This window comes from Myotis brandtii, unplaced genomic scaffold (assembly GCF_000412655.1).
Source record: "Myotis brandtii unplaced genomic scaffold, ASM41265v1 scaffold48, whole genome shotgun sequence".
Taxonomy (NCBI): Eukaryota; Metazoa; Chordata; class Mammalia; order Chiroptera; family Vespertilionidae; genus Myotis; species Myotis brandtii.
In genome coordinates this window covers 2,327,279-2,350,249 of record NW_005368341.1, presented here as the reverse complement: position 1 = coordinate 2,350,249, position 22,971 = coordinate 2,327,279, and the positions used below count along the sequence as shown (strand labels likewise).

At 45.5% G+C, this 22,971-nt stretch overlaps 1 protein-coding gene across 1 annotated transcript in view; it reads right to left on the bottom strand.

Moving 5' to 3' along the window:
• Positions 1-300: 300 nt before the first annotated feature.
• ICA1 (islet cell autoantigen 1, 69kDa) overlaps positions 301-22,971 on the bottom strand; it is a 115,794-nt gene continuing 93,123 nt past the window's right edge. Inside the window, exons 10-15 of the mRNA XM_014547553.1 lie at positions 21,265-21,362; positions 19,182-19,234; positions 16,404-16,466; positions 16,264-16,296; positions 7,264-7,533; positions 301-566 (exon numbers count right to left, since the gene is read on the bottom strand). Of these exons, the coding sequence (XP_014403039.1) occupies positions 445-566; positions 7,264-7,533; positions 16,264-16,296; positions 16,404-16,466; positions 19,182-19,234; positions 21,265-21,362 (639 nt within the window). The 3' untranslated portion in view covers positions 301-444. The remainder of the gene's footprint in view (positions 567-7,263; positions 7,534-16,263; positions 16,297-16,403; positions 16,467-19,181; positions 19,235-21,264; positions 21,363-22,971) is intronic.

Below are 22,971 nucleotides of genomic sequence, written 5' to 3'. Positions count from 1 at the left end.
GGCTGGGCAGGTGGAGGCGTCTCCCTGCAGCCCCCTCCACGGGAGATAGACAGGGGGCATTTAGGCTTCGCTGGCCTCCCGCTGCCTCGAGTCTGTAGACACATTGCATAAACCTGACAAAGAGGAGGTTTACGATTTGAACTTGGACTTCACCGTAGCCCAGTGACACGTCGGCAGCCACCAGGCAGATTTTGGCAGGAGAGCGGCCAGCCCCGGAGCCGCTCCTAGACAATCCTGTATGGTTAGGTCCACACAGAGAATACACTGCATCCCTTCAGACCAAATAAGAGTAAATAATCATACCAATAGAAACTGGGCCTTTGACCCTTTCGCTTTATTAAAATGGCACGGAAATAGTAAAACCGCGTACTGATCACGGGATCCGCCTGCGAGCCCCCAGGGGTGCTGCGATGAGCGCGCGGGCTCCCTGCCGGAGGCTGCGACTCATGCGTTGAGCAATTCATGTTCTTTATCGGTTTTCCCCACGGCGTCAGGATTTGACAAGGGGTCAAGGTCAGCAAAGAGGCTGAACCAGGCAGTCAGGTCCGAGGCAGCCTTGGCGGGCTCTGGGGAGAGATGAGGAGAGGTCAGCACACCACCTACCACCTTCCAAACGCCCACCTCCACCACGCTGCCTGCGGGGGCCCGGGCTCACTGTGAGAAGGGCGGCTGCTCACCCAGACAAAACCCACTGCGCTTCACCTCTAAAACCCATGAGGGAATTCCAGGTCCCTCTGCTCGTTGGCTGAGTCAATTTCTCAACCCTGGCCTGACGCTCAGAAAAGAACGAGCTCTTGGTTAAGCCCCACCCCAGCGGCTGTCCACAGCCCACAGAGTCGCCTAAGACCTTAGACCGGCTGCTTCACCATTAGCAGGAGTAATCAGCTATTTCTGAAATCGGACTGCATGGCTGAGGAAGTGAGGAGTCTTCCAGGAGTCATTCCCAATCCGCTGGGTCAAGAGAAATACGGGGGCCACTTTTCAGACTTCAAAGCCCCAGGCCCAGAAGGGGGTTGGAGTCCAGGCCTGGACGCTCAGGGTCACTGCCTTCTTCCATCCCCTCCCATCAGGCTGGGAAGGAGGCCTTCCATATGCCTCCCCGTCCCCCTCTGGGCTCTGAATTGTCCCCACCCTCTTTGGCCTCACTGGAGTAGTCTCTTCAGCGGCTCTCTTCCCAAACCACCTGCTCCCACTTCCTGAAGACCACAATTATAGAGCCAAATTATTTCCCAGATGAGAACTCTTTCAAAAGAGGGCCTGATGCAAGTGATTTCTAGAGAAGTTGGGGGCTCTGCTTTATCTAAACCATCCCACATGAGAATGGAAGTTCACTGGCTTCGATGACCCATCCTTTTTTCCTTCTCCAACAGGTGGGAGTATCAAAAGCACAAAGAAAATGTCTCTCTGACAGGTGATCCTTCTAGCTAAGAGCAGCTAGGAATGTGCTTGCCATCTGGCTAAAAGGAGTCTCAAAAACCGTGGGTAGGGCACGTTGCTAAAAGTGGTTATATTAGAGCGATGGGGGAGAACTGGTGGGATTAGACCACCATAAGCAGGAGATAATCAATGTATCTACTAGAGAGCTAAAACTACTGTCAGCAAGGCTAGCTGGTAACAGGCAAGTATTACTGTGTGACATTAACTGAATTCCATGTGCAGTTAGCCCTCAAGACACTTGGTTTATTTTGATATGATGAACTGAGGCTTGAGCCATCTCAAGATGGTCTGGTTGGGGGTGGGGAACAACTGAAAAAAAAAAAAGGGGAGTAACTTTCTTTCGTCATGTAGGAGGTCACACAGGAAACTGTATGGAGCAAGACTGATTTAGGCGATTAGTTGATGCTTGATAGAGAATATCAAGATATCTTAAAGAGAGCCCCAGTGAATACACTTCAGACTCACTTCCCCTTCCTCCTAACCTCTGCAAAGGCCTCCGAAGGCCCCGAGAGAGTGGGCGTGGCCCTGCAGGAGGCACCAGGTGCCTGTACTTTGGGGCAGGCCTCACAGTCCCCAGGCCTCCACTGTCGGAGGGAAAACCAGGTGCAACTATTTGCACATCACCTCCAAGAGCATCCTGGGAATGCTTTGTGATGGTAACAGACACTCCCCGTAACCCCCTGTGGTCAACCCAGGGAAAGCGGGTGCTGACCAGCCGGAGAGGGAGCTGCAAGTGCTGATGAGATCCCCAGAGGAGCAGATGTTCTCAGGGCCTGTCTCAAAAGAGAACAGAGCTCAAGAGCTTGCAAGGCCCTCTTCTGACAACGAAGAAACCTGGCTCTTCCTGAGCAGCCTCAGTAAATGCCTTGTTTGGTGGTGGCAATGGCATTTTCAGATAAAGACAGCCACCCCCAGTGGCCTTTCCTATCTTGCTGTTTCCACCCAATTTTAAGGGAGCAGCCAGTTACATGGAGACACACGTTTGATTCCTCCTCGGTAGATCTGACAAAGGGAATTATGAATGAGGCATTAAGCCAGAAAAAAAAAAGGAGAATGTAATATCTGGGATCATGCATGATTCCAGATATTACATCAAAAGCAACCAGATTTTGAGGGAATTTTCTGGACTCTGGTGACGGCTGCATAATATAAATTTACCAGAATCCCAGGAACCATCCCCGTACCGTGGGTGAATTTTATAGTATGTAAATTACAGTTCAATAAAGCGGTTTTAAAAAAATGAACACTATTTGGCGTCATCCAGGAGTAACATAACCTCTCTGATTCCTAGAAACTTGGCCCTCAAGCATTTTGCTTCTAAACCCAAATCACATCAAACAGTGGAAATGTGGAACGTTAAAAACGCGTTCCACTGAGTGCCAGACCAAGCCGAACGAGGTGGAAGCTAACTGGGTAAAGGCTACCCCTTCCCTCTGCTTTTCTCCTGGACACCAAGGCCCATCGGTGCTCAGCAGAGCCTGGACCCTCCCCAGCACCCCTGGGCCTGGCCCGGACGCCGGGAGCAGGTTCTCACCCGCGGCGCCCACACCAGCAGCCTGCAGCACCTGGGAGCGGGTTAGAAATGCACACTTCCGGCGCCCACCTGACCTCCTGCATGGGAATCCCTGGGGGGGAGCCCAGGAATCGGTTCTAACGAGCCCCCCGCCCCCCGTGACCGTGAAGCACGTGTATGTTTGGGAAGCGCTGCCACAGATGGTCTCGGAGGAGGCTGCCAGGGTCCCCATCTCCGTGAGAATCAGAGCCGGGACCAGGAGACAGGCCCTCCTGGGAAACAGAGGGGGCCGCTTCGGGGCCCCACCTTCTCGCCAGGTTTTAAGCTCCTCGATCCTGTCAAGCAATCTGGGTTCAGGAGGCTGACGCTTCTGGAGAGAACCCGACTGATGGGGAGGAAAGCCAGGGGAGAGGCGTGGCGGGCAGCCTCGCTGGCGTCCGCACGCTGTGCGCTACAGTGGGAACGCAGCGAGGTCGCTCTTCCCGTTTCAAAGTCACACCCAGCACGCATGTTGTAAGATGACTGCAGAGATCACTGGCAGGAAGCGGCAGGCTCCCAGCATCGTAGTTTCCAGAGCATTCAATGGACCACATTCCTAAAGGAGGCAGGTCAGGACGGAGCTGCCGTTTCTTTATAGAACAGGCCTGTTCCCTAAAAGTCCAGCTTCCGGACATAATAAAGTGTCTGTGTATCAAGTCAGATTTTAAAGGTGCCACAGAGACAACTCCGAGTTTCAAGCCTCTCATCGAACGGACTGTGATGGCGGCTTCCTTCCATAAGACCACAAATGCCTCCTACCTGGATTCCTTCATAAAACACTGGATTTGTGAATGTGGTCCACCTCATGACCCACACAGGCCACAGCTAGGATCGATGGAGTTGGGGGCTTCTCTGCATCAGAGGACATGAAGGAGGAAGAGCCTAAAGACACCCCCTCTTTGGGGACTAAGAGCATGGAGACAGCCTATCTCAGAATTGTCACCAGGACACAGGGCGTCAGAATTTCCCTTGTCCCATGGGGTGAAGCAGGACACCAGCCAGTCTGCCATCACATCCTCTGCTCAGAACTGCTATGAAGCATCCGGCCAACAGTCCCACTCTGTGCACGGAGGGGGACAGTGGTGTGGCTGTGGCAGCCATTATATATTGTTTTAAAATTTTAAAGACAAATGCAAAGCTCATCTGCAATTTCCCCCTCACACGCATCTCGTAGGGAATTGTTTAGGGGACGGCGCAGTGAGGGTCATGATGGACGGAATGCCAAGCCAGGTGTGGACCCTCTCAGCCTCTGCCAGGAAGATTTCTATTGGAAGATAACTCCGTGCTGCTAATATTCCTCTAATTGCCATCAACTGTTCTCTACGTGGTGTTAGTTGGCCGAGGCGTTTTTGTTTTTTTTTTAACACGAAGGTGTGGCTAGAAAGACTCCCATCTCAGAGGAACTGTGTCAGGAGAGGGTAGTGAGGGCGGGGGCGGCAGCGCCAAGAGCTCTGTGAACAAATGACTATCCTAGAGCTCTCCATCCCTTTGATATGTCAACTGTGCTACCCATTTGCAGGAAACACATAAAATTTTATTGGAGCAATCCTGCCTCCTCTACTTACATAAGGGAAAATATAAATCAGCCAGGAATATTGCCGGCCAAAATAACACCCTGCAGAGTAGCTCTCTACCGTGAATGTAACTGCACCCATGTGGGGGGTGCATGCAAACGCCCGGGTGGGGCTGATGGTCACAGCCCAGGGAGCTCTGGCAAGGGGTAGGCTCATTCTTGCCTTCGGCATCGGCACCAGCACGCGGAGTCCCTCTGTCCAGATCTCCACATGGTTCCTTCTCTCACCTTCTGCAAGTCTTGGCTCGGGTCTCATCTTCTCAATAAGAATCTTTTCATTCTGCAGCCTGCCCTGCAGCCCCGCAACACTCCCTATCCCCTGCCTCTACTTTTTCTTACTTTCTCTCTCTCTCTCTCTCTTTTTTTTTTAGGACTACCAAAACCATACTTTTTCTTTCTTCCATAACATTGATCAGTTTCTAACCTACAGTGTTATTTGCTTCTTTATTCTGTTCATCGTCTTCTCTCCACTAGAAGGTGAATTCCAGGGAGGCAGACAGCTTGTCTTTTGAGTTCTCAGACAAATCCCCAGTGCCTGGCACTCAGAAGGACCCCGTACATATTTGCTGAATGAATGAGAAACTTGCCAAAGTGCTACTAGTAGGGCGGTGGCCTCAAGGGAGACTTTGTTTGGCTGAGAAATAAATGGCCGCCCTGTAAGACCTCTTTCCCTTTCCATGGGAGAGCTCGCCTTTCTCTCTTGCAGTCAGAACACCTCTGTCCTTAGACCCTGGTGTGGTTTTGTGTCTTTCCCTTGGACTTGGGGCAGGGCTGACGTGCAAAGGCCTGGGCCTCTGTTCTTGTCATTGCTCTAGGGCCCAGTGCCGGGGCCCCTTCACGGGCGCTGGGCTGAGGCCTCACTCTGCCTGCTCAGGAAGAGGGCGTGGAGTGTGATGTGTAGGCGTCAGAGTGGGGCACAGCCACCCTGGCCAAGTGGGGGCACTGCCAACAAGGGGCTCAGATGGCAGCAGGGACGCTGGTGCCTCCAAAGTAGGGGGCTTGAGTGGGGTTCATCCTGCAGTGTGGCTGGATGAGAGATTGGAGTTGTGGATGCCAGCTCGGCCTTCCGACTCCCCCACAGCTTGTCAGACCTCCACCGCAGGTGGGTGGGGTGAGGCTCAGTCATGGCTGGCCTTGCTTATCTGGAGCTCCGTGCAAGAGGCGGTGAAACCAGAGGTGAAAACCCAGGGCAGGAACGTATTTTTGGATTTCATGTCTCCTTCCTATCTCTAACACCATTTCTGAAAAGAAATGAGATGGCTACCCAACAGGACTCACAAAGGAAGATAAAAGGGAGGATGGGTTTCATAGAGAAGAAGGAGGACTTTTTTGTCTTGCCCACCAACTCTTGTTGTGTCCGTGATCTCATCTCCAACGACCTGAGGTTTCTTTAATAGCCCATAATTACTTAATCATCCCAGCTCTGCCGTTTGTTCTCAGCTTTAAGTGCCAGATAAACAAGTTGTTTATTAAGGAGCTAGCCTAAATTCATGGAAAATCCAAAACAATTTGAGAATTTCTTAATACTGTCTTATAATTAAAGCAGTACGAAAGGAGAATCACGTATTGAAATGCTAGAAAATGGTTCCCTTCCCAAGCTCTATTTGATTAGAAACTCAAACTTAAAAATTGAAATTTCAACCTGTGTCTTAGTTTTTGCCTCATCAAATCAATGTGGCTTCCAGGCCAGCTGTTCTCAACCAGTGTGCAGGCTGTTGGCACGCCCTGGTGTGCCCTGACCCCTCACCAATGCTTCTGACCACTCTGATGAGTGTGGAAATGGTTCCTGCTGTCACTGGGGCTACATGGGACTGTTGGGCCATTGCTTCAGGCAGGAGTGAAACTGCTGAGCTGAGAGCACACTCAGGGTAGGGGTGGGCCATGATCGGGAGAGAGCAAGAGCAAGATAAAACTTAGTGTGAAGAGTTAAGAAGCCCAGTGTCGTGTCAGTTGGCACTCAGTTGGGGATGTGGAGAACTTTGTCTCGTGAGAGTACACAAGGGCACTCAGAAGGGTGATGGCCGGGGAGGGATGGCCAAGCCAACGGGGCCATGGCTGTGAAGGCAATCTGATCTCTCAAGTACGCCAGGAACGCATCTAAAACCAAAAAGGCAATGAGATTGAGAACCACTCTGCTCATCCTGTATGAATAACAAATATTAACAAAGGAAGAAAATTGTGAGAAGGAATAGATTTTAAACGCTGCAACATATCTTATGGCTAGAATGTGATTCTAAGATTTCAGCTGAAAAGTCCCTGGAGATAAAATGATAAAAGTTAAGAAACAAACCAAAAAGACACTAGATAGGAAACAAAAATCAGAAAACTCAGAAAAAAAAAAAAAGATGAAGCAAGAAATAGGCCTTTGGATGAAAAACAAAACAAAACAAAGAATGAACAAACAGCCCTAGCTGGTTTGGTTCAGTGGATAAGCATAGCCCCTTGGCCGAAGTCTCAGGTTTGATTCCAGTCAAGGGCATGTACCTCGGTTGCAGGCTTGATCCCTGGCCTTGGTTGGGATGCATGCAGGAGGCAACCAATTGATGTATCTCTCTCACTAGATGTTTCTCTCTCTGTCTTTCCCCCTCCCTTCCAATCTCTTTAAAAATCAATGGAAAAATTGCCTCAGGTGAGAATTAACAAAAAAACAACAAAGAATAAACAAACAAAAACCCCACATTTCAACCCCTGTAGTACATACCTTGCAGCGAGGCCTTTAAGTCTTTCATATTTTGGTCTAAAAGCTGTGAAGGAAGGAATCCTGAGCCTGTCTGGGGCTTGAGGTCTGGCTCTCCTGGGGTCACTGTGGGCACTGGCTCCTTCAGCTGACCGTCTCCAAACACAGCAGCCCACTCCTTGCTGAATTCGCCCTCGTCCAGGGAGGACGCGTTGAAGATCTCACTCAGCAGCAGCATGTCATCTCTGTCAGCACCTTCAGGTTCCAGATTCCCAGCCATCGGGCCCAGGCAAGCTGAGCAAAGAAACAGCACAAGACTCATCAGCACGGAGGGCCAAGCCCTTGGGGGCAGTAAATGCAATGGGGGCTGGGATGGGACAGATTGGGCAATGGCTAGAGTTAGAAAACGTTAATCAAAATATAAATCAACCCCATTATAGCTTCTCTGAAGGCATTTCAGAATTAACTTTCTCCCTCATTCCCTTACCTTCAAAGCAAGTCTAATTTTTGAGCATCATTAGAATTGATTGAAATTGTTTCCACAAAAATTCTAAGGTTTTGGTTTTACCTTCATATAAAAAGCAAATCTACCACCAAGACATTTCTCAGATATGAAACAAAGCCAGGATTGGAGGCACGTTGTACATATACTCCTTGTTTATACAGCTTCCTGAAACTTCCCCCACAAGCCTAAATCCACAGCCTGCATGATATGTGGCAGCCTGCCCTCCATCAGGATGGGAGAGGACCCTCCCCACACCCTGCCTGGCCCGGGAAGCCATGGAAAGTCCAAGAATGACCAGGAAAGGCATCCTCGCTTCCTCTCTCCTTTGCTGCAACCCAACTGCATAAAGCAAAGAAAAGGTGGTTCTGGTTTGCCTGAGGGCGTCGATGAAAGGTTGACAGGAAAACAGGACAAACCATGGAACCACCTAGAGCAAGGGTGGGGGACATCCAGCCCATGGGCCATACAAGGCCCACAAAATCATTTGGTCTGGTCCTGCCCAGGCAACTGCAGGCAGGACTCAAAATTCAATAAATCTAGGAGCTTTTTCCATACCAACATAAATTCACAAGTGAATCATATTAAGGGCATGATGTTATAAATATCCAAACGGCCCTTGGCAGAAACAAGGTTCCCCATCCCTGACCTAGAGGATGAGCTCTTAGGCCAGAGACACAGCCTTGGAGGGTTGGAATGAGCACGGGACCCGAGGGGAGCCTGGACCACCTTTTGCCTGCTGTGTGGCTGCAGCAAGACCCTTATAAAACCCCTGGGCCTCTATTTTTTCCATCTGTACAATTACAATATTAATAATGCCTGCCTCGGAGTATGATCATGAGGACCAAAAAGAAATATACTGTAAACTTCACTGCCCGGGCCGAAGGAGGACTTAAGAGAGCCATTCTTACAATACTAGTATGAACACTGACAAAACACCACACAGAGAACACAAGTAGAATGGGGCATTTATCAGAAATCCTGCAACAAGATCTTTCATTGAGTGTTCTACATATTTTTTAAAACCAAGGGCTGATGGTTTCATCAACTGCAGCTTTGTTGTGGTCGTTAATTGCCACCTGGGAACTGAAGAGAGTCAAGAAGTGAAGGAACAATCACAATTTATACATTCTCCGAGCTACACTGCAATTCTGATATGTCATATTAAGTGAGTTTAGTAGGTTTTCCACAAATACATGAGATAATTACTAAGTGAAGGCTTTTTTTTTTTTTAATAAAGCTTATCTCTGTTAGCTTTACTGGATTATTTTCAACCACAGTTTCTATAAAGATCTACAGATTGAGGGGATTTTTGGTGTGCTGAGCAGACTGGCTGTAAGTCAAGGAGGGGAGGAGTCCAGTCACTCTCTTATCACTGTGGTTTATAAATAGCAGCAAAACATCACTTTAGTTGGACATCTGACTAATTTAAACCTTCTTATTGTTTGCATAATCATAGAAATCGGCACCGAGATGTGGCCTGTAGGTGTGGTGGTGAGAAGATGGGGAAATGTAACCGGATGATGCAGGACACTGAGCCTGTGTGTGGTGGGAAAGGCAGGGCAGGTGAGGTGAGACAGCCCATCTCTACAAGGAAAGGAAAGGAAGGAACATGGGGTGACAAGGCGTGTCTGTCAACAGCATCTATGCATCTGCCTTCCCCCGCTCTGTCAGCCTCTCTCTTTTTACATGTAACTTCACAAATATCTCTACTTCCAACTTTCAGTTGGGGTGAAATGTCCAAACCTTTTCGCATGGTTTACTTTCTGGCCCAACTGAAAGCAGATGATTGCTAAACCAAACCCGTGTCAATGAAACCCATTCAAATCCTTGTGTGCCTAGAGGGACAGATGACTTTACATGAACATTGGGAATGATGGGTGTTCCTCCTGAAGTCACTTTACAGCCTCCACTAAGTCACACCCTGGGGAAGGCGTGCCTGCTTGCATCTAGATTATCAATCCAGGGCAGATCACAATGAACGTCAGCGACAACAAATAATAAACTTTGAGCCTTCCAGAAATAACCACAGACTGAAAAAGCTCTATTTTTGGTGTTTACTGTTTAGGGCTTGTGTGATGGATGGTATATAGAGTGGACTTCTTGAGTTTGGCTAACTCAGTATCCCTTTCCTCCTTTTCTTGTTTTCCCTTTGGGGAAACACCTTCTCCAACGTGATCCTAGTGAGACATCATGTAAGATGTGTCATCTTGCCTCATCCAAGTGGGCGTGTGACATAGGCTGGCCAGAGTCCCGCATTTTGCAGGCCTTGGTGACCCGCTCAGGGCTGGGTACATGCCAGAGGCTTCCCTAGGTTGGTATATGGAAGGAGGAGGGAAGAGGTTCTCTCTGTCTTTAGGATTCCAAGTTCTAAAGATGCAGTGTTGAGGCCCCAGCTGTGATGGAGCCAAGCATAGAGATAGCATCAGAAGTTGGAGAGAGAATGCTGACAACACTGTCTAAGCCCCTGGATCCAGCCTTGCTTGAAGCCAACCCACCACTGCGTGTCCCCAGTACCCTATACATTCTTTCCTTTTTAATTTTAAAGCTAAACTATTTAGAAAAGGGTACCATTACTTCCAACCAAAAGACTCCTGACTAATATTGTATCCAATCAAACTCACCCTCAGTGACAGAAGTGAGAAAAGGACCCGTGGTGAGGATGATATTGTCTAGAGCTATTTCAAAATAGAGTTTGAGGTCTACCATGGAATTTGGCCTATGACTTGGTGTCCTGGTTTTTTAACAACTGAAGCAGAACGTTTGCTCTTTTAAGAGAACTTATTACTTAACTCGGAGCAATGAAACTGGCACTGACTTGAACCAGAAAACAAGAAAACCTCCCAATTATTGCCCTGATAATTAAGATGCTTGAGATTACTATGCATACTTGTAAGAAGAACTTAATTACAAGCAGAAAAGGACAGGTCTGGGTCTGTAACCAGACAAGTCGAGACTTGAAAAATAACACTAGTCAGCTGGCTCTTAAGAATCACGATCTCCTTTTCATCGGAAGTAATTCAACTCAACTGTGAGAACACACAGGGAAACACACAGAAGTATGACAAGGTCTTTGAAAGAAGCCTTGGTAAGAGCTATACAGCCCAAGTCACAGCTGCTACCAGTAGACGAGAAAGACTGCTCCTGAGCTATGCCATCCTATCCTGCTCTTGTCTTTAAGGATGAACAGAGGCGGTCGAGCTCTCAGGTGTCAAGCCCCCAGATGCTACTCCAAGCCATCATCTTCCTTCCCTAGTTCTCTAAAGAAGGTCTCACTTATTATCATGGTTCCAATCTCATCTGGGAAGATTCTCAAATCTCCATGTGCAATTCCAAGGGTTTTTGGAACTCTGATGACACACTCCTGACTTGGGGACCCTTCAGGGTTTGCCCATTGGCCAGCTTGCTGGCACTCTCCAGAAAAGGCACCCTCCCCTTATACCTTTTTTCAATTCAGTTGTGATATTATTATCCCTTACTCAAAACCTTCAATGGTGCCTTGCCAGCGTGGCTCAGTGGTTGAGTGGCGACCTATGAACCAGGAGGTCACGGTTTGATTCCCGTCAGGGCATATGCCTGGGTTTCGGGCTTGATCCCCGGTGTGGGGTGTGCAGGGGGCAGCCAATCAATGATTCTCTCTCATCATTGATGTTTCTATCTCTCTCTCCCTCTCCCTTCCACTCTGAAATCAATAAAAATATATTTCTAAAAAACACCCACCTTCAATAGCTCCCTCTGCCTACTGAGTAAAGAAACACTCGTTATAGTGATTTTAGAACCACTATGGTCAAGCTCTAACTCAGCCCTTTAAGCAACACTGCCTTCTGGGAAGCCTATGATTTGACAAAACGCTGCCATTTCTCAACTGTGCCTTCCTGCCTTTCTGCCTGGAAACCTGCTGTTTTCTCCCAATGAGATGCCCAAGAGAAGAATCACACTCAACTGAAAGGGATCTTAGAGGTCGTCTCCTCTAACTCACTGTACAAGGCCATGCAATCTATTACGTACACATTATCTGGCTGGAGACTCATGTTTTCTCAGCACAGCTTTCACTTCGGAGCCTGTGGAGGATCTCATATATAAACTAGTACCTAAGCTTTGGTCGTTTTAAGGGTTTCTAAGGTCAGATGACTCCACTGGCCGCCCCACAGAGCTCTCGGTTGCAGGTGCCGTGGCAAAATGGCCAGGATGGCAGAATCGGTCAGCATGTCCACCCCGCGCTGCCCAAGCGTTCAAAAATAAAAGCCCTACGCCCCTGGGAAAACATTCCTTCGGAAAACTGATCCCGAACCAGTGAGCTCTGACTGATTCTGGCCCAAGGAGTTTTTCAAAGAGTGAAAACTGACATACAGAGGAAGCTCTCTCAAGTTCAGAGTGTGGGCGACAGAGAGCTAATGTGGGAAAGTGGAGGCAGCCCCCTCAGGGAATATTTTTGAAATCATACTGAGTTTCATGACCTCAGCATAAACTAGAAACACAGAAGATGGAAACAACTACACAGACCGAAAACGAGAGCACAGGAAAACAGAAAAATGTCACCCAAGGTACCTTCATCTGTGTGTGAAACAGGAAGACTCTTCTCTGGTTTTCTCCCTGGTCCCCACTCTCAGCGCTATGACTAACGGCAAAGGCTACACGCTTGCAACACACACGTGAACCTCCAAACACCAACACCATCCTCATACCACCCAAGTGAGAGTACAGGGGGGAAGATGGGGAGGAAATTACCTCCCAAAAATGTCTAACAAGAAAAATATTCTTCATCGTAAAAAGCTCTGGTCCCAAATTGTACTTGTATGGAATTCAAGAATACTTCTAAAAACTCCCTTCTGGTGAAAAAGTCATAGATGATAAGAACATTTGGGGAAAAACCCACTATCTTGGAAACACAGACATACAACAAACAAACAAAAAGCACTCCCCCCAAAACAAACAAAACAAAACAAAACACAACCCAATAGGGCTAGACCTGAGCAGGCACTCAGAAAGGACTCTTGGAGGATCCCAGCCTGCTCCTCCAGTTAGCACTAGATCTTAACAAGCAAGCAATCTTACTGACACACTCAACACCAGGATGGGTAAATATCCACAGCATCCTACAGACTACACACAATCAAGTAAGAACAGTACTGGTTTTAACAGCGCACCATGATTTTATAGCAGTTCATCCGAGGACGCTGAGGGAGGCAGGGAGAAGGGATTTATGAGGAAAGATAACAACTCAGTATCAGCCACATTTCGTGTGAGGAAGCAATCAGATTCCCGGTCAGTTATTTATGGAGAACTGCGGGAGAAGGTTTGAATGACTCAGGAGGACCTGGGCCCAGAGCCAGAAACATGTGTTCTTGCTGTGGACGAAAGGGTCTCACCCAGGCCTATGGGAGCTACTGAATGAACTTCTCAGTTGTTCTGACGTTTGGCCAGAATTTAGAGTCGTTATGTCTGGACGTCGTAACCAAGGAAGTCGCAGAAGACAAACATTTAAATTGTAGCATGGACAATTGTTGAACATCGATTCAGTGAGTCCTGTCTGGAGAGAAATCTTTTGGGTGAGGCTGAGTGATGAGATTTAGGTGAGCTGAATTCATCTAACTCTTTTGCTTCAGCCACTCCTTTCTGTTCAGTTACCCGATGGTTCTTTTTCTTGGCCCAGCTTAGAGGAACGCAAAGACTTCTACACGTTGCAACGTGTGCACTGAGGTTGGGATTGTTACATGTGGTCACAAGGTGAAGTCACAGCTGCTTTCAAGTATCTCAGAATGTCGTTCAGTTTCTGTTTTCAGCTTAAACCCTTTTTATAAACTGGCCAAAGATTCATGTTCCATAACACTACCTATTGATAGAAGAAAACACTTTTCTCTCTGATGCCGAATCAGCGCGATTTCCCCGGCAATGGCTCCGGGAGAATTGTCTCCTTGCTGTTGTCAGGAGCAGTCTGCTTTTTGGTGACATTATTCCACAGCTTGGCCATGACTGGTCTCACAGAATTACTGTGAGAGGGAACCAGCCCCCAGGCAGCAGGGCGCCAGAGCTTACAGCCCCTAAGTCCTCTAAAGTCAGCCATCCCTGGATTAAGCTCTTTTAATTTCTTGATGGTTTAATGTCCTGCATATTATTATCAGTGTTTTAATTCAGGATCCGGGCCTTCTGGCAATTTTCCGAAGGGCACACATTTGCATGTCAAGTAATTAACAAAGTGTTCCTTCCTTCAGCCATCCCAAGTTCTCTGTGCACTGAGAGAATATTTGTCTACTCGTGGCCATGTTCATGCTTAAGCTGATGCTACCCTGGGGATGGCCAAGGCAGAAGAGGTAGATAGTGAGAAAGCATGGCTTGTGACTAAAGAAGGGCTTTGTGGGTTGGCAGAGATAAAGGGGAAAGAGAAATCATGTGACAATGTATTTCACAGAGAAAATTTGTAAATCAATTTTTTTTCTGCCTGAAAAAAAATACACATTTTGGAGATAGAGCACTTTCATCTCTCTATCTTTAGAGTTAAACTGAGTGCAAAAAAAAAAAAAAAAGGATATGAGCTGCTATTCTGTGAAACAAAGACTGTAACTATAAACCAATGAGATCACAGTTGTTTTAGAAAAGTAGAAAGATATCCTTATTTCAATGTATCCTGGCACACGCTTTGGAGGAAGCTTATGAAAGTCAGCATGTGTCACAGACAGCAGCATTTCTGGTTTAATTCTGTGAAGAAATGCATGGTGACTGGGTAAGGGTCCTACCATTACTAAGTAAAAATGTCCAATCCCAAACCAAAATCCCCTTATTTTGGTAAGAAGGGAGAAACATGAGAATATAGACTCATATTTGCTTGTGTCTATGTAAAACATGCTGGAAGGTACACTGGGGGATGGGAATATTGGAAGAGAGGGGAGAATGGGGAACAGGAATGGGAGTGAGAGTTTTTTACTTGTACATTTTATTATCAATTTTTGTACCAATGTGAATACACCACTTATTCAAAAATAGTTTTTTTTTAAATAATGAAATTAAATAGGAGATGATAAAATCAAAGACCAAATTATGTACACAAGAGGTTGGAAATAGGAGAAATAACAATCTTCCTATCAAAATAGGTTAAAGCATATGTATGATTATAAATATACTTATTAAATATTAAGATTTATGAAAACTAGATGATGGGCACCTAGTGCTTGCTATAGCCTTTATCTCACCTTTGAAAGACTGAAATATTTCCCCCTCCAAAAAATAATTTATTACAAAACCTTTACTCCATCATCAAAATATTCTACCCTTAGCCAAGAAGGAAACATTTTCATGAAAATGGGGCCATGTATGGCCATCTGCATTAATTACTTGCTTATTACTTTCTTAACTGGCATGATCTCAATCAGTAGTCATTCTGATAAGATAAACACGGACATTCATAATATACTGCACAATATGCTGCCTGGAAAAAGAGGAAAGCAGGTTTCTGCCCTCAGGTTTATATCCTTAAACCCTAAAAACTTAATGTCAGAGTTCTGCCACTTTTCCATTTCTGAAAACAAAACAAAACATTAACCAATGCCCTCTGTTTTCTAGATTTTCTTCCTCTCACAGTCTGTGAATTAAATCCAAAGCACACTTGGAATGAGTCAAGAAAGTTAGTGGCTCCAGTTAACTGGAGTCTGTAGGATGACCTTTCTAGTCCTATAAGAAAACTGAAAGACCAGGGTAGACCATGTGCCCGCAGCAAGGACAGGGCTGCTCTAGAGAATGGTTCAGAATCTCAGGGGTACTCTGGACTCCTGGTCAATCATTAGAAGTAAACCCTTGGGAGGATGGGGAGCAATTGTTAGGACCGGGTTGTGCACACTCAACTTCTTAGAATTACTTAAGGCTATGCACGTCTCATACAAATCCATGGTTCTGAATTCTCTTTTGGATGGTTACTCAGTAAATGATTTTAGGCTTGGTAACTTGGGTGTGGGACCTAGCTAGCAAACTCTCTGAATGTGACAAAGGTTCAATGGATATGCAACACAGTACACCTTCAGAACAACATTTCCAGTCCTACTGTGGCGACTGCTTACCATTAGAAGAGTGTCCCTATGTCCGAGCTCATGAAAGACCCTTTAATACATGATCTCCAGTCTTGACAATAACCCACCAGGACTCTCTCTACTGGCTCCATTTTACAAATGAGAGCAACTGAGGTTAAGAGAGTTTAAGCATGAAGCCAATGATTGAAGGCCATACAGATCATTTATGGTGTACCAGTGTTCAAATCCAGGCCTCTCTGATTCTGAAAGTCACGTTTTCTCCACTACAACACATAATCTTTGACATCCTAACTTTTAGCTTTAGTCACTTGGACATCTTGAAATTAATTATATTAAGGATGACAGAGTCCACTTACTAACATGTGCTTGAGCATATTAAAATTCATTTATGAAGACAAATGACAGTCACCTATTCAAAAGATAAACATTACATTTCCCTGCATGTGAAACCACTATTAAAAAAATGAAACAAATTATAAGCCAAAAGAAATGCAAAAATCTTACCACCTTCCTTGGGTGTCATGTTCACTAGTTCATCTATCCGCCCATCAGAGGAGGGGAAAGAAAACGAAATCATGAGTTAATTTTGTAAGGAGTTTGAATCAAATGATTACAGTTGAGTCATTTTCTTGCATCCGCATTACCTGAGCATGCATTATGTGGAGAGCTCTTGTCTAAGGTAGAGAAATCACTCTTTCCTTCTTCAGCTGTGAATACAACATGCAGCTGGTTAACAGCGATTCAGAGTGGTGTGTGTGCTCACATGCTATCAATCGTAGTGTAAGGTCAACACACAGCTTTGGGAAGAAATGGCATCCACAACTCACTCACCAGAAGCAGGGGTCCTCGGATTATGTTTTACTCAAGCTGTTGGCTCTCAATGAATGCTGAGTTAACAGCCCTGAATCTTTGCTTTGTTTAGCGAAAAACGGATCTAACGTTTCTCCTTCCATGGACACATGTGCAACTGAAGTGGCTGACTATTCCTTGATGGTGCTAATGAACTTCAGCCATATGGGCCTGACTACAGTATAAGGGCAGATCACTGAGTGAAAGAAGCCAGTCTGTAAAGGCTACATATTGCATGACTTCAACTATGCAACATTCTGGAAAAGGCAAAACTATGAACACAGTAAAAAGACCAATGGTTGCCAGGAGTTTGAGGGGAGAGAGAGATGAATAGGTGAAGTCACAGGGGATTTTTAGGACAGCAAAACTATTCTGTATGATACTGTAATGGTGAATACATGCCATTATACATTTGTCAAACCCATAAACTATAAGACACCAATAGTGGACCATAATGTAAACTATGGACTATAGGTGATAAGATGTGTCAACGTTGGTTCATCATTTATAACAAATGCACCACTCTGGTGGGGGATGTTGATAATGGAGGAGGCTATGCACATGTGGACACAGGGGGTATGTGGGAAATCTTAGTAACTTCTGCCCAATTTTGCTGGGAACCAAAAACTACTCTAAATAATAGTGTGTGTGTGTGTGTGTGTGTGTGTGTGTGTATGTGTGTGTGTGTGTGTGTAAATATACATACATACAAACACAATAGAACAGTCTTAAAACTTGATTTGCGCATATGAACATTAGACTTTCTACAAGTCCCAGACTAAAAGATGACATTTCATTTGAATGGATTCCATTATGTGTATATATAAAAGAAGGTGATCAACATTTATAGTCTCAAAATATTACGTAAATAACACGAGCAAGTAAACATACTGCATGGAGGAAAAGAAAATTTGATTCTCCTGTATTGCCACAAATTGCATGAACATATGATTTATGTAGATATGCAACCTGAATATAAATAGAATCAACCAGAGTTTACATTTTCCCACAGAACTAAATTTTTTGATTCAATTACCTAGATTCCCTCAACAAGATTCATGCTGTTGGTACCCAAGGGATTCTGAGGCTGGAGGGTGTGGATCAATAAGAGTGCTTACATGGACAACAGGACCAGGCCGCCTGCCTCTCTGCCTCCTTCTGCCACTTGCTCCCTCCCTCACGCTCTAGAACATTGTGCCTCTGACCTTCTCCTGGTCCTCCCTTGTTCATAATCTTTGCCCAGGCTGTTCCTTTTGCTTTGGCGGGTCTAACAACAGCACTTGACTTAGCTAGTTCCCTGATCCTTCAGACAGGTGACATCTCCCTATCAGATCTGCCCAGAGCCCTTGTAGTTGCCCAATTACATGTATCACTGTTAGATCACCACCTGCTTCCCTCTGATTGTAAGACCCATGTTCTGGAATGTTCTGACTATGTCTGGTGAACCACTGCATGCCAAGAGCCCAGGGCTGTGCCTGCCACAGACTCATAGACTTCTGCTGAACAAATGAACAAGTACGGGAGTAAGTGAAGGTATCCAACCTAGAGGCATAAAAGTGAGAGTTGTTTCTTTCTGTTGAATGGCACCTGGGAGAAAAGCAAATGAAGCAGTACAGTGGGAGAAGAATAAAGTGAGTGGTTGGAAAGTAGGAAGGAAGGCAGAAGTAGGATGGAAGGTGGAGAACAGGAAAGAGCAGAGGGAACTTTCAGGGTCTACTGTGCCTCCTCCTAGCTGCCAGAAAGGCCACCTGCTGCAGCAAAGGGAAGATGCAGGTATATCGCTGGGAGGGCCAGGCTGACCAGAGGGTTGGGCAATGTGAGTTCTCTTCCTATCATCTGTAAAACTTTCCCTGCATCTCTGAGGATTCGGAGTCCCAGCGAAAGGCTCAGCATTACATCTTAGTTCTACCCCAGTGTACCATTCCCTCTACTCCTTAAGGAGAAAATGAACCAATGAATGAACGGGCAGTAATGGCAGGAGACAGGGAGAGCTGACAAGCCACCTACGGCACATGGTATCTGTCATCCACTAATGCTCTGGTCCGTTTTCCGACCACAGGAGAGTTGCCACATTGAGGGATCTGGTGCTACTCACTCCAGAACAGCCCAGGAATCACCTGGAAGGCAGTGTTGAGCTCTCCCCCTGTTCCCAACAAGGACCACCACCCACCCCACAACACAGTGAAAGCCATACTCTCCCGATGTGATCTTATTAAAACTATCTCTACAGCCCAAATGGCAGTTAGCAATAGTAAAAGTAATAGCAGAAATGATGTCATCTGTTGTAAAAGAAATAGCTCTCTGCCACGTCTCAACTGTGGATGCTCCTCTGATGGGCTGCTGCCGAAGTGACTAATGATGCCATTTTTGGTTCCAAATATACAGCCTCTCTCAATAACACTACTGGGTCGACCTCATTGAGCTATGAAAAGTTAAGACTGAAAGCATAGTCATACACAATTTTCCCAACTGGAAAAGAAGAAGACCTAGGAGGAGTTTGCCACAGAAGATAATGAGCTGGCTGCTGAGCAGTAGTATTTCAGAATCAATTCTAAGTAAAATTCAAAACTTACTCTTAAAATCAGAGGATTCCTTGTGCTGATTTTCTTCTTCTAATGAAATTAACCTTGAAATAAATTTAAAAAGGTTTAGTATCTAGTTCTGAAAATGTTATATTTATAATACAACCAGATATTCTATATAATATATATATTATTGTACTTAACACACACACACACACACACACACACACACACACACACACACACTAGGCTGCACATTTTTTGAAGGAGAAATACATTTGCTGGCTTTCTCCTGGCCCAAGGCTGGTTAGTAGCATCTTAACATCTGAATCTGGTTTCATCACAAGGCACATATTCTGTAACTACATAGGTGGTTAGTTAGGTACAAGTAAGATAACACTTTTAAAAACACAGCTAAAAAAACCAATGGGCAAGCAAGTGTTTATCCTGATTCCTGGTGTTACAGGAAGGACACCTCAGTAAATTAAATTATAGGAGGCTGAGAACAGGATTATGCTCAAATGCAGATCGATGACTGTCGCCAACTCAGCTCTCACCATACATGGGTAAGAACATGGCAGACACACATCCCCACCCTGAGACCCAGCGGGTGCCTCCGAACCTCCCTCCTACTGCAGTGGTTCACCTTTTCCTGCTCTTTCTGAAAAAAAAAATCTTATTAAATTTCATTGTCCTTTTAAATAGTTTCTGGGTTATACATTTGAGCTTTTAAAGATGAAGTACTAAAATAGAGAACTCTGAAGTTAACTAAAACTAATCAAGATGATGTTGGGTAGCTCCCTTCTGAGTGAAGGTAATGCTTTATTTGGACTGTAGCAACATATATGGTGAAGGAAGGTGCCAGGTTCCACTCCAGCCTCTGCCTCTTACTGCACCAGGGTGGGCAGTCGCTTAACCTCTCAGCCGCACTGCCATCATTCGCACACTGGGGAAATGGCTACACTGATTACATGGAGGGTTACCACGAGGATGAGTTGAGATGACATAAATAAAGCTCCTGGCATTGGGCTTAGCACAGAGTAAGTGCTCACTAACTGGCAGCTAGCATTATTTTTATTACTAGGAATAGGTTAAACTGCTTCCCCCAATGTCATCAACTGTACTACCTTGAAATCACATTTTGTAGCCTCCCTACAGTGAAAACCTGCTTTCCTTCTGCACTAACGAAGTTTTCTAGCATATGCTTAAAAAAAAAGGAGGGGGGAGCTAAAATTGGCAGCAAATATTTGAGTGGGACTAATATATCTATGGACATAGATATATTTGAAACTTCATTTAGAAACACAGTAAAAATATAAGGCTGCTTTGCCATAAGACTGTCATCTAAATTTCTTTTGTATGGAAAAGGAACAGCAAGTGGGAGGAAGATCTATTTTGGTTTCCTAGGTCAGCCCCGTTCAAGGTTAATGCTGCTCCTGCAGGCTATGACATGTCAGTAGAAAAAGACATAGGTTCACATGTAAACCTTCTCCATGCTGTAGGAGAAGGTTTGCACCAATTAGGTTGTCTGTTTCTCTCCTTATTTAAAATGACTGGAGGCACCTTTTCTGCAAAGAGGCGAGAACTGAAGATGGAGCAGTCACTTCCTGTAGGCAGAGCTGCTCCCCGCCTCGCAGAAGAAAACAGCAGGGCTGAAGGGTGGCAAACAAAAATGTCAACACCCAGCACTTTCAGATGATAACACCTAAGTACCAGATGAGTTACCAGGCAATTTCATAGGTTATTTCCTTCCTTGAGACCAAAGCCAGGGGATTTCCTATCTGGGACAGGATCTTGTAAGTGATGGTGACAAAAGGACAAGCAGAAAGCTGGGGCCGAGACCACAAGACAGAGAGCCAGGCAGCAGAGGGGACACTACCCTTTCCTGCCCCACTAAACGCCTCTCAACTGTGTCCCTTCTATGGCTCTCTTACTGGGGTGAGTCCTGGTCCAGTAGAAACATGTGCTGGGGATTGGTCTCAATATTAACACATCTACCCTGAGAAGTGAGGGAGTAAAGCCATTACACTGGGTCCGAGGCCCCGAGAGACTTGGTCAGCCAGACTGCGCTGCTTTCAGCTGTGGGAACAAAGATTTTTGTCCAGACAAACAGCCCCCGCCCCCCCCGACTTACTGGCTGGGCTCCTCCGCTGTGGCCTTGGCGCGCTCCTGCCGGGCAATCTTCTTCCTTTCTTCCTTCTCAGCCAGTTTTTTCACAGGGTCTTGTAAACTCTTGATCAGGAACCATAGGTAATAAAGAGGAAAAAAGAACAAAAGCAAGATCATCCATAAGAAAAGTCAACTGCCACTGGTCCCAGCAACCAAACCTTGACTTAGAGACTTGGGGAGGTTACCTGGGATCAAGTAGTGGGCAGAACTGACATTTCATATGTTCTCCGACCCATCCAAGAAACACTAGCCTATAAAGGAAAGTAGTTTTGCCACTAGATTTATGTTTTCCCCTTTGTGATAAATTATTCAAAAGGAGGCCTTTGGCTATTGCTAACTTTATTTCCCATCTTTAACATGCAGTTAAGATAAACATTCCGCTCTGCAGCAGCCCACACACTGACGGCATAGAAGTCTTTTCTCCCCCAAGGATGAGATGACTTCATTTCATTTTTAATTTTGTTTGCTATTCTGCAATCTAAAAACAGCTTTTAAAAAAAACAACAAGAGAAAACAAAACCTTTAAAAAACAACAACACTGAACAGAAATAGTGGCTGAACATAATCTGACAAGTTAACCCCCACGAGTGGACAGAGCAGGTGCATTTAAATCTTTGTAGATTAAAAACGGGGGAGAGTCGTTTTATGACGCATAATTTCTTGGAGCGACTGTCCTCAAGGTTTATTAAATATTTAAGGAAAGACTTTTTAAAAAAAGGAACTGCCTAAAAACGGTCCACCAGTGACAAAGCCTAAAAAAGCAGAACATTTCTCTAATAACTGAATAATGGAGCTACACCAAAAAGATCTCTATTTCTGGCCCTAATTAAAATACAAATGTAGAAACACAAAAGAAACTTCTCAAGATACTTATCCCGCGTATAACCTCAGGACTATGCATCCCGTGGGCCTTCCCGTTGCCTGTCCTGCCTTCTATCTCCCCAGCTTTCACCTCTCCAGTGTGACAACACGCAGGGAAGGAGACAACTAAGTGTCACATGCCAGCCCTGACTAGTGAGTGACCACTGTCAGGGCTGGATGAGGGTGGCCTGGAGGCTGAGTCAGGGCAGAGCAGAGCTGTGACTGACTTTGGTGTCTACCATGAATACCAGGTGGACACTGGTGTCACCCCTCCTAACTGCCATCTCTGGTTCACTCCCTGCACAGAATCATCTTCCTAAAACTTCCAGGCCATCATGTTGACCTCTTTTCTCAAGAACATATTCCTTATTCTTTTCCATTGCTAGTCTAAACCTCTCTGCCCACTTTAAAGATCTTCTTAAATTGACCCTATCTCACTCGCCCAAGTCACTTCCCACTAGCCCCCAAAGGTGAGCTTTCCATTCAATTAGGGTGACTCCTATGTCCTAGTCGGTCCCTTCCTATCTTTGTTCATTCTGCTTCTGAACCAAAAAGCTCTCTCTACTTATCTGTCCACCCTGAAAGTATATCAACCTTTGCAAAGCCCAGATGAGTGACATTTTCCATAAAGCTTCATTCAATAAGCACACCAAATTCAAGAAAGCCTTTGCACATCCAAACTGCATTTACAGTTTTATTAATGTTTGATCACATCTATTCTGTATAATATAAAAATGAAAAATTACTCATAATTTCATTTCCCCCAAATAATGAGTTATTATTTTCATGTATTTCTTTTTTTCATGTTCAA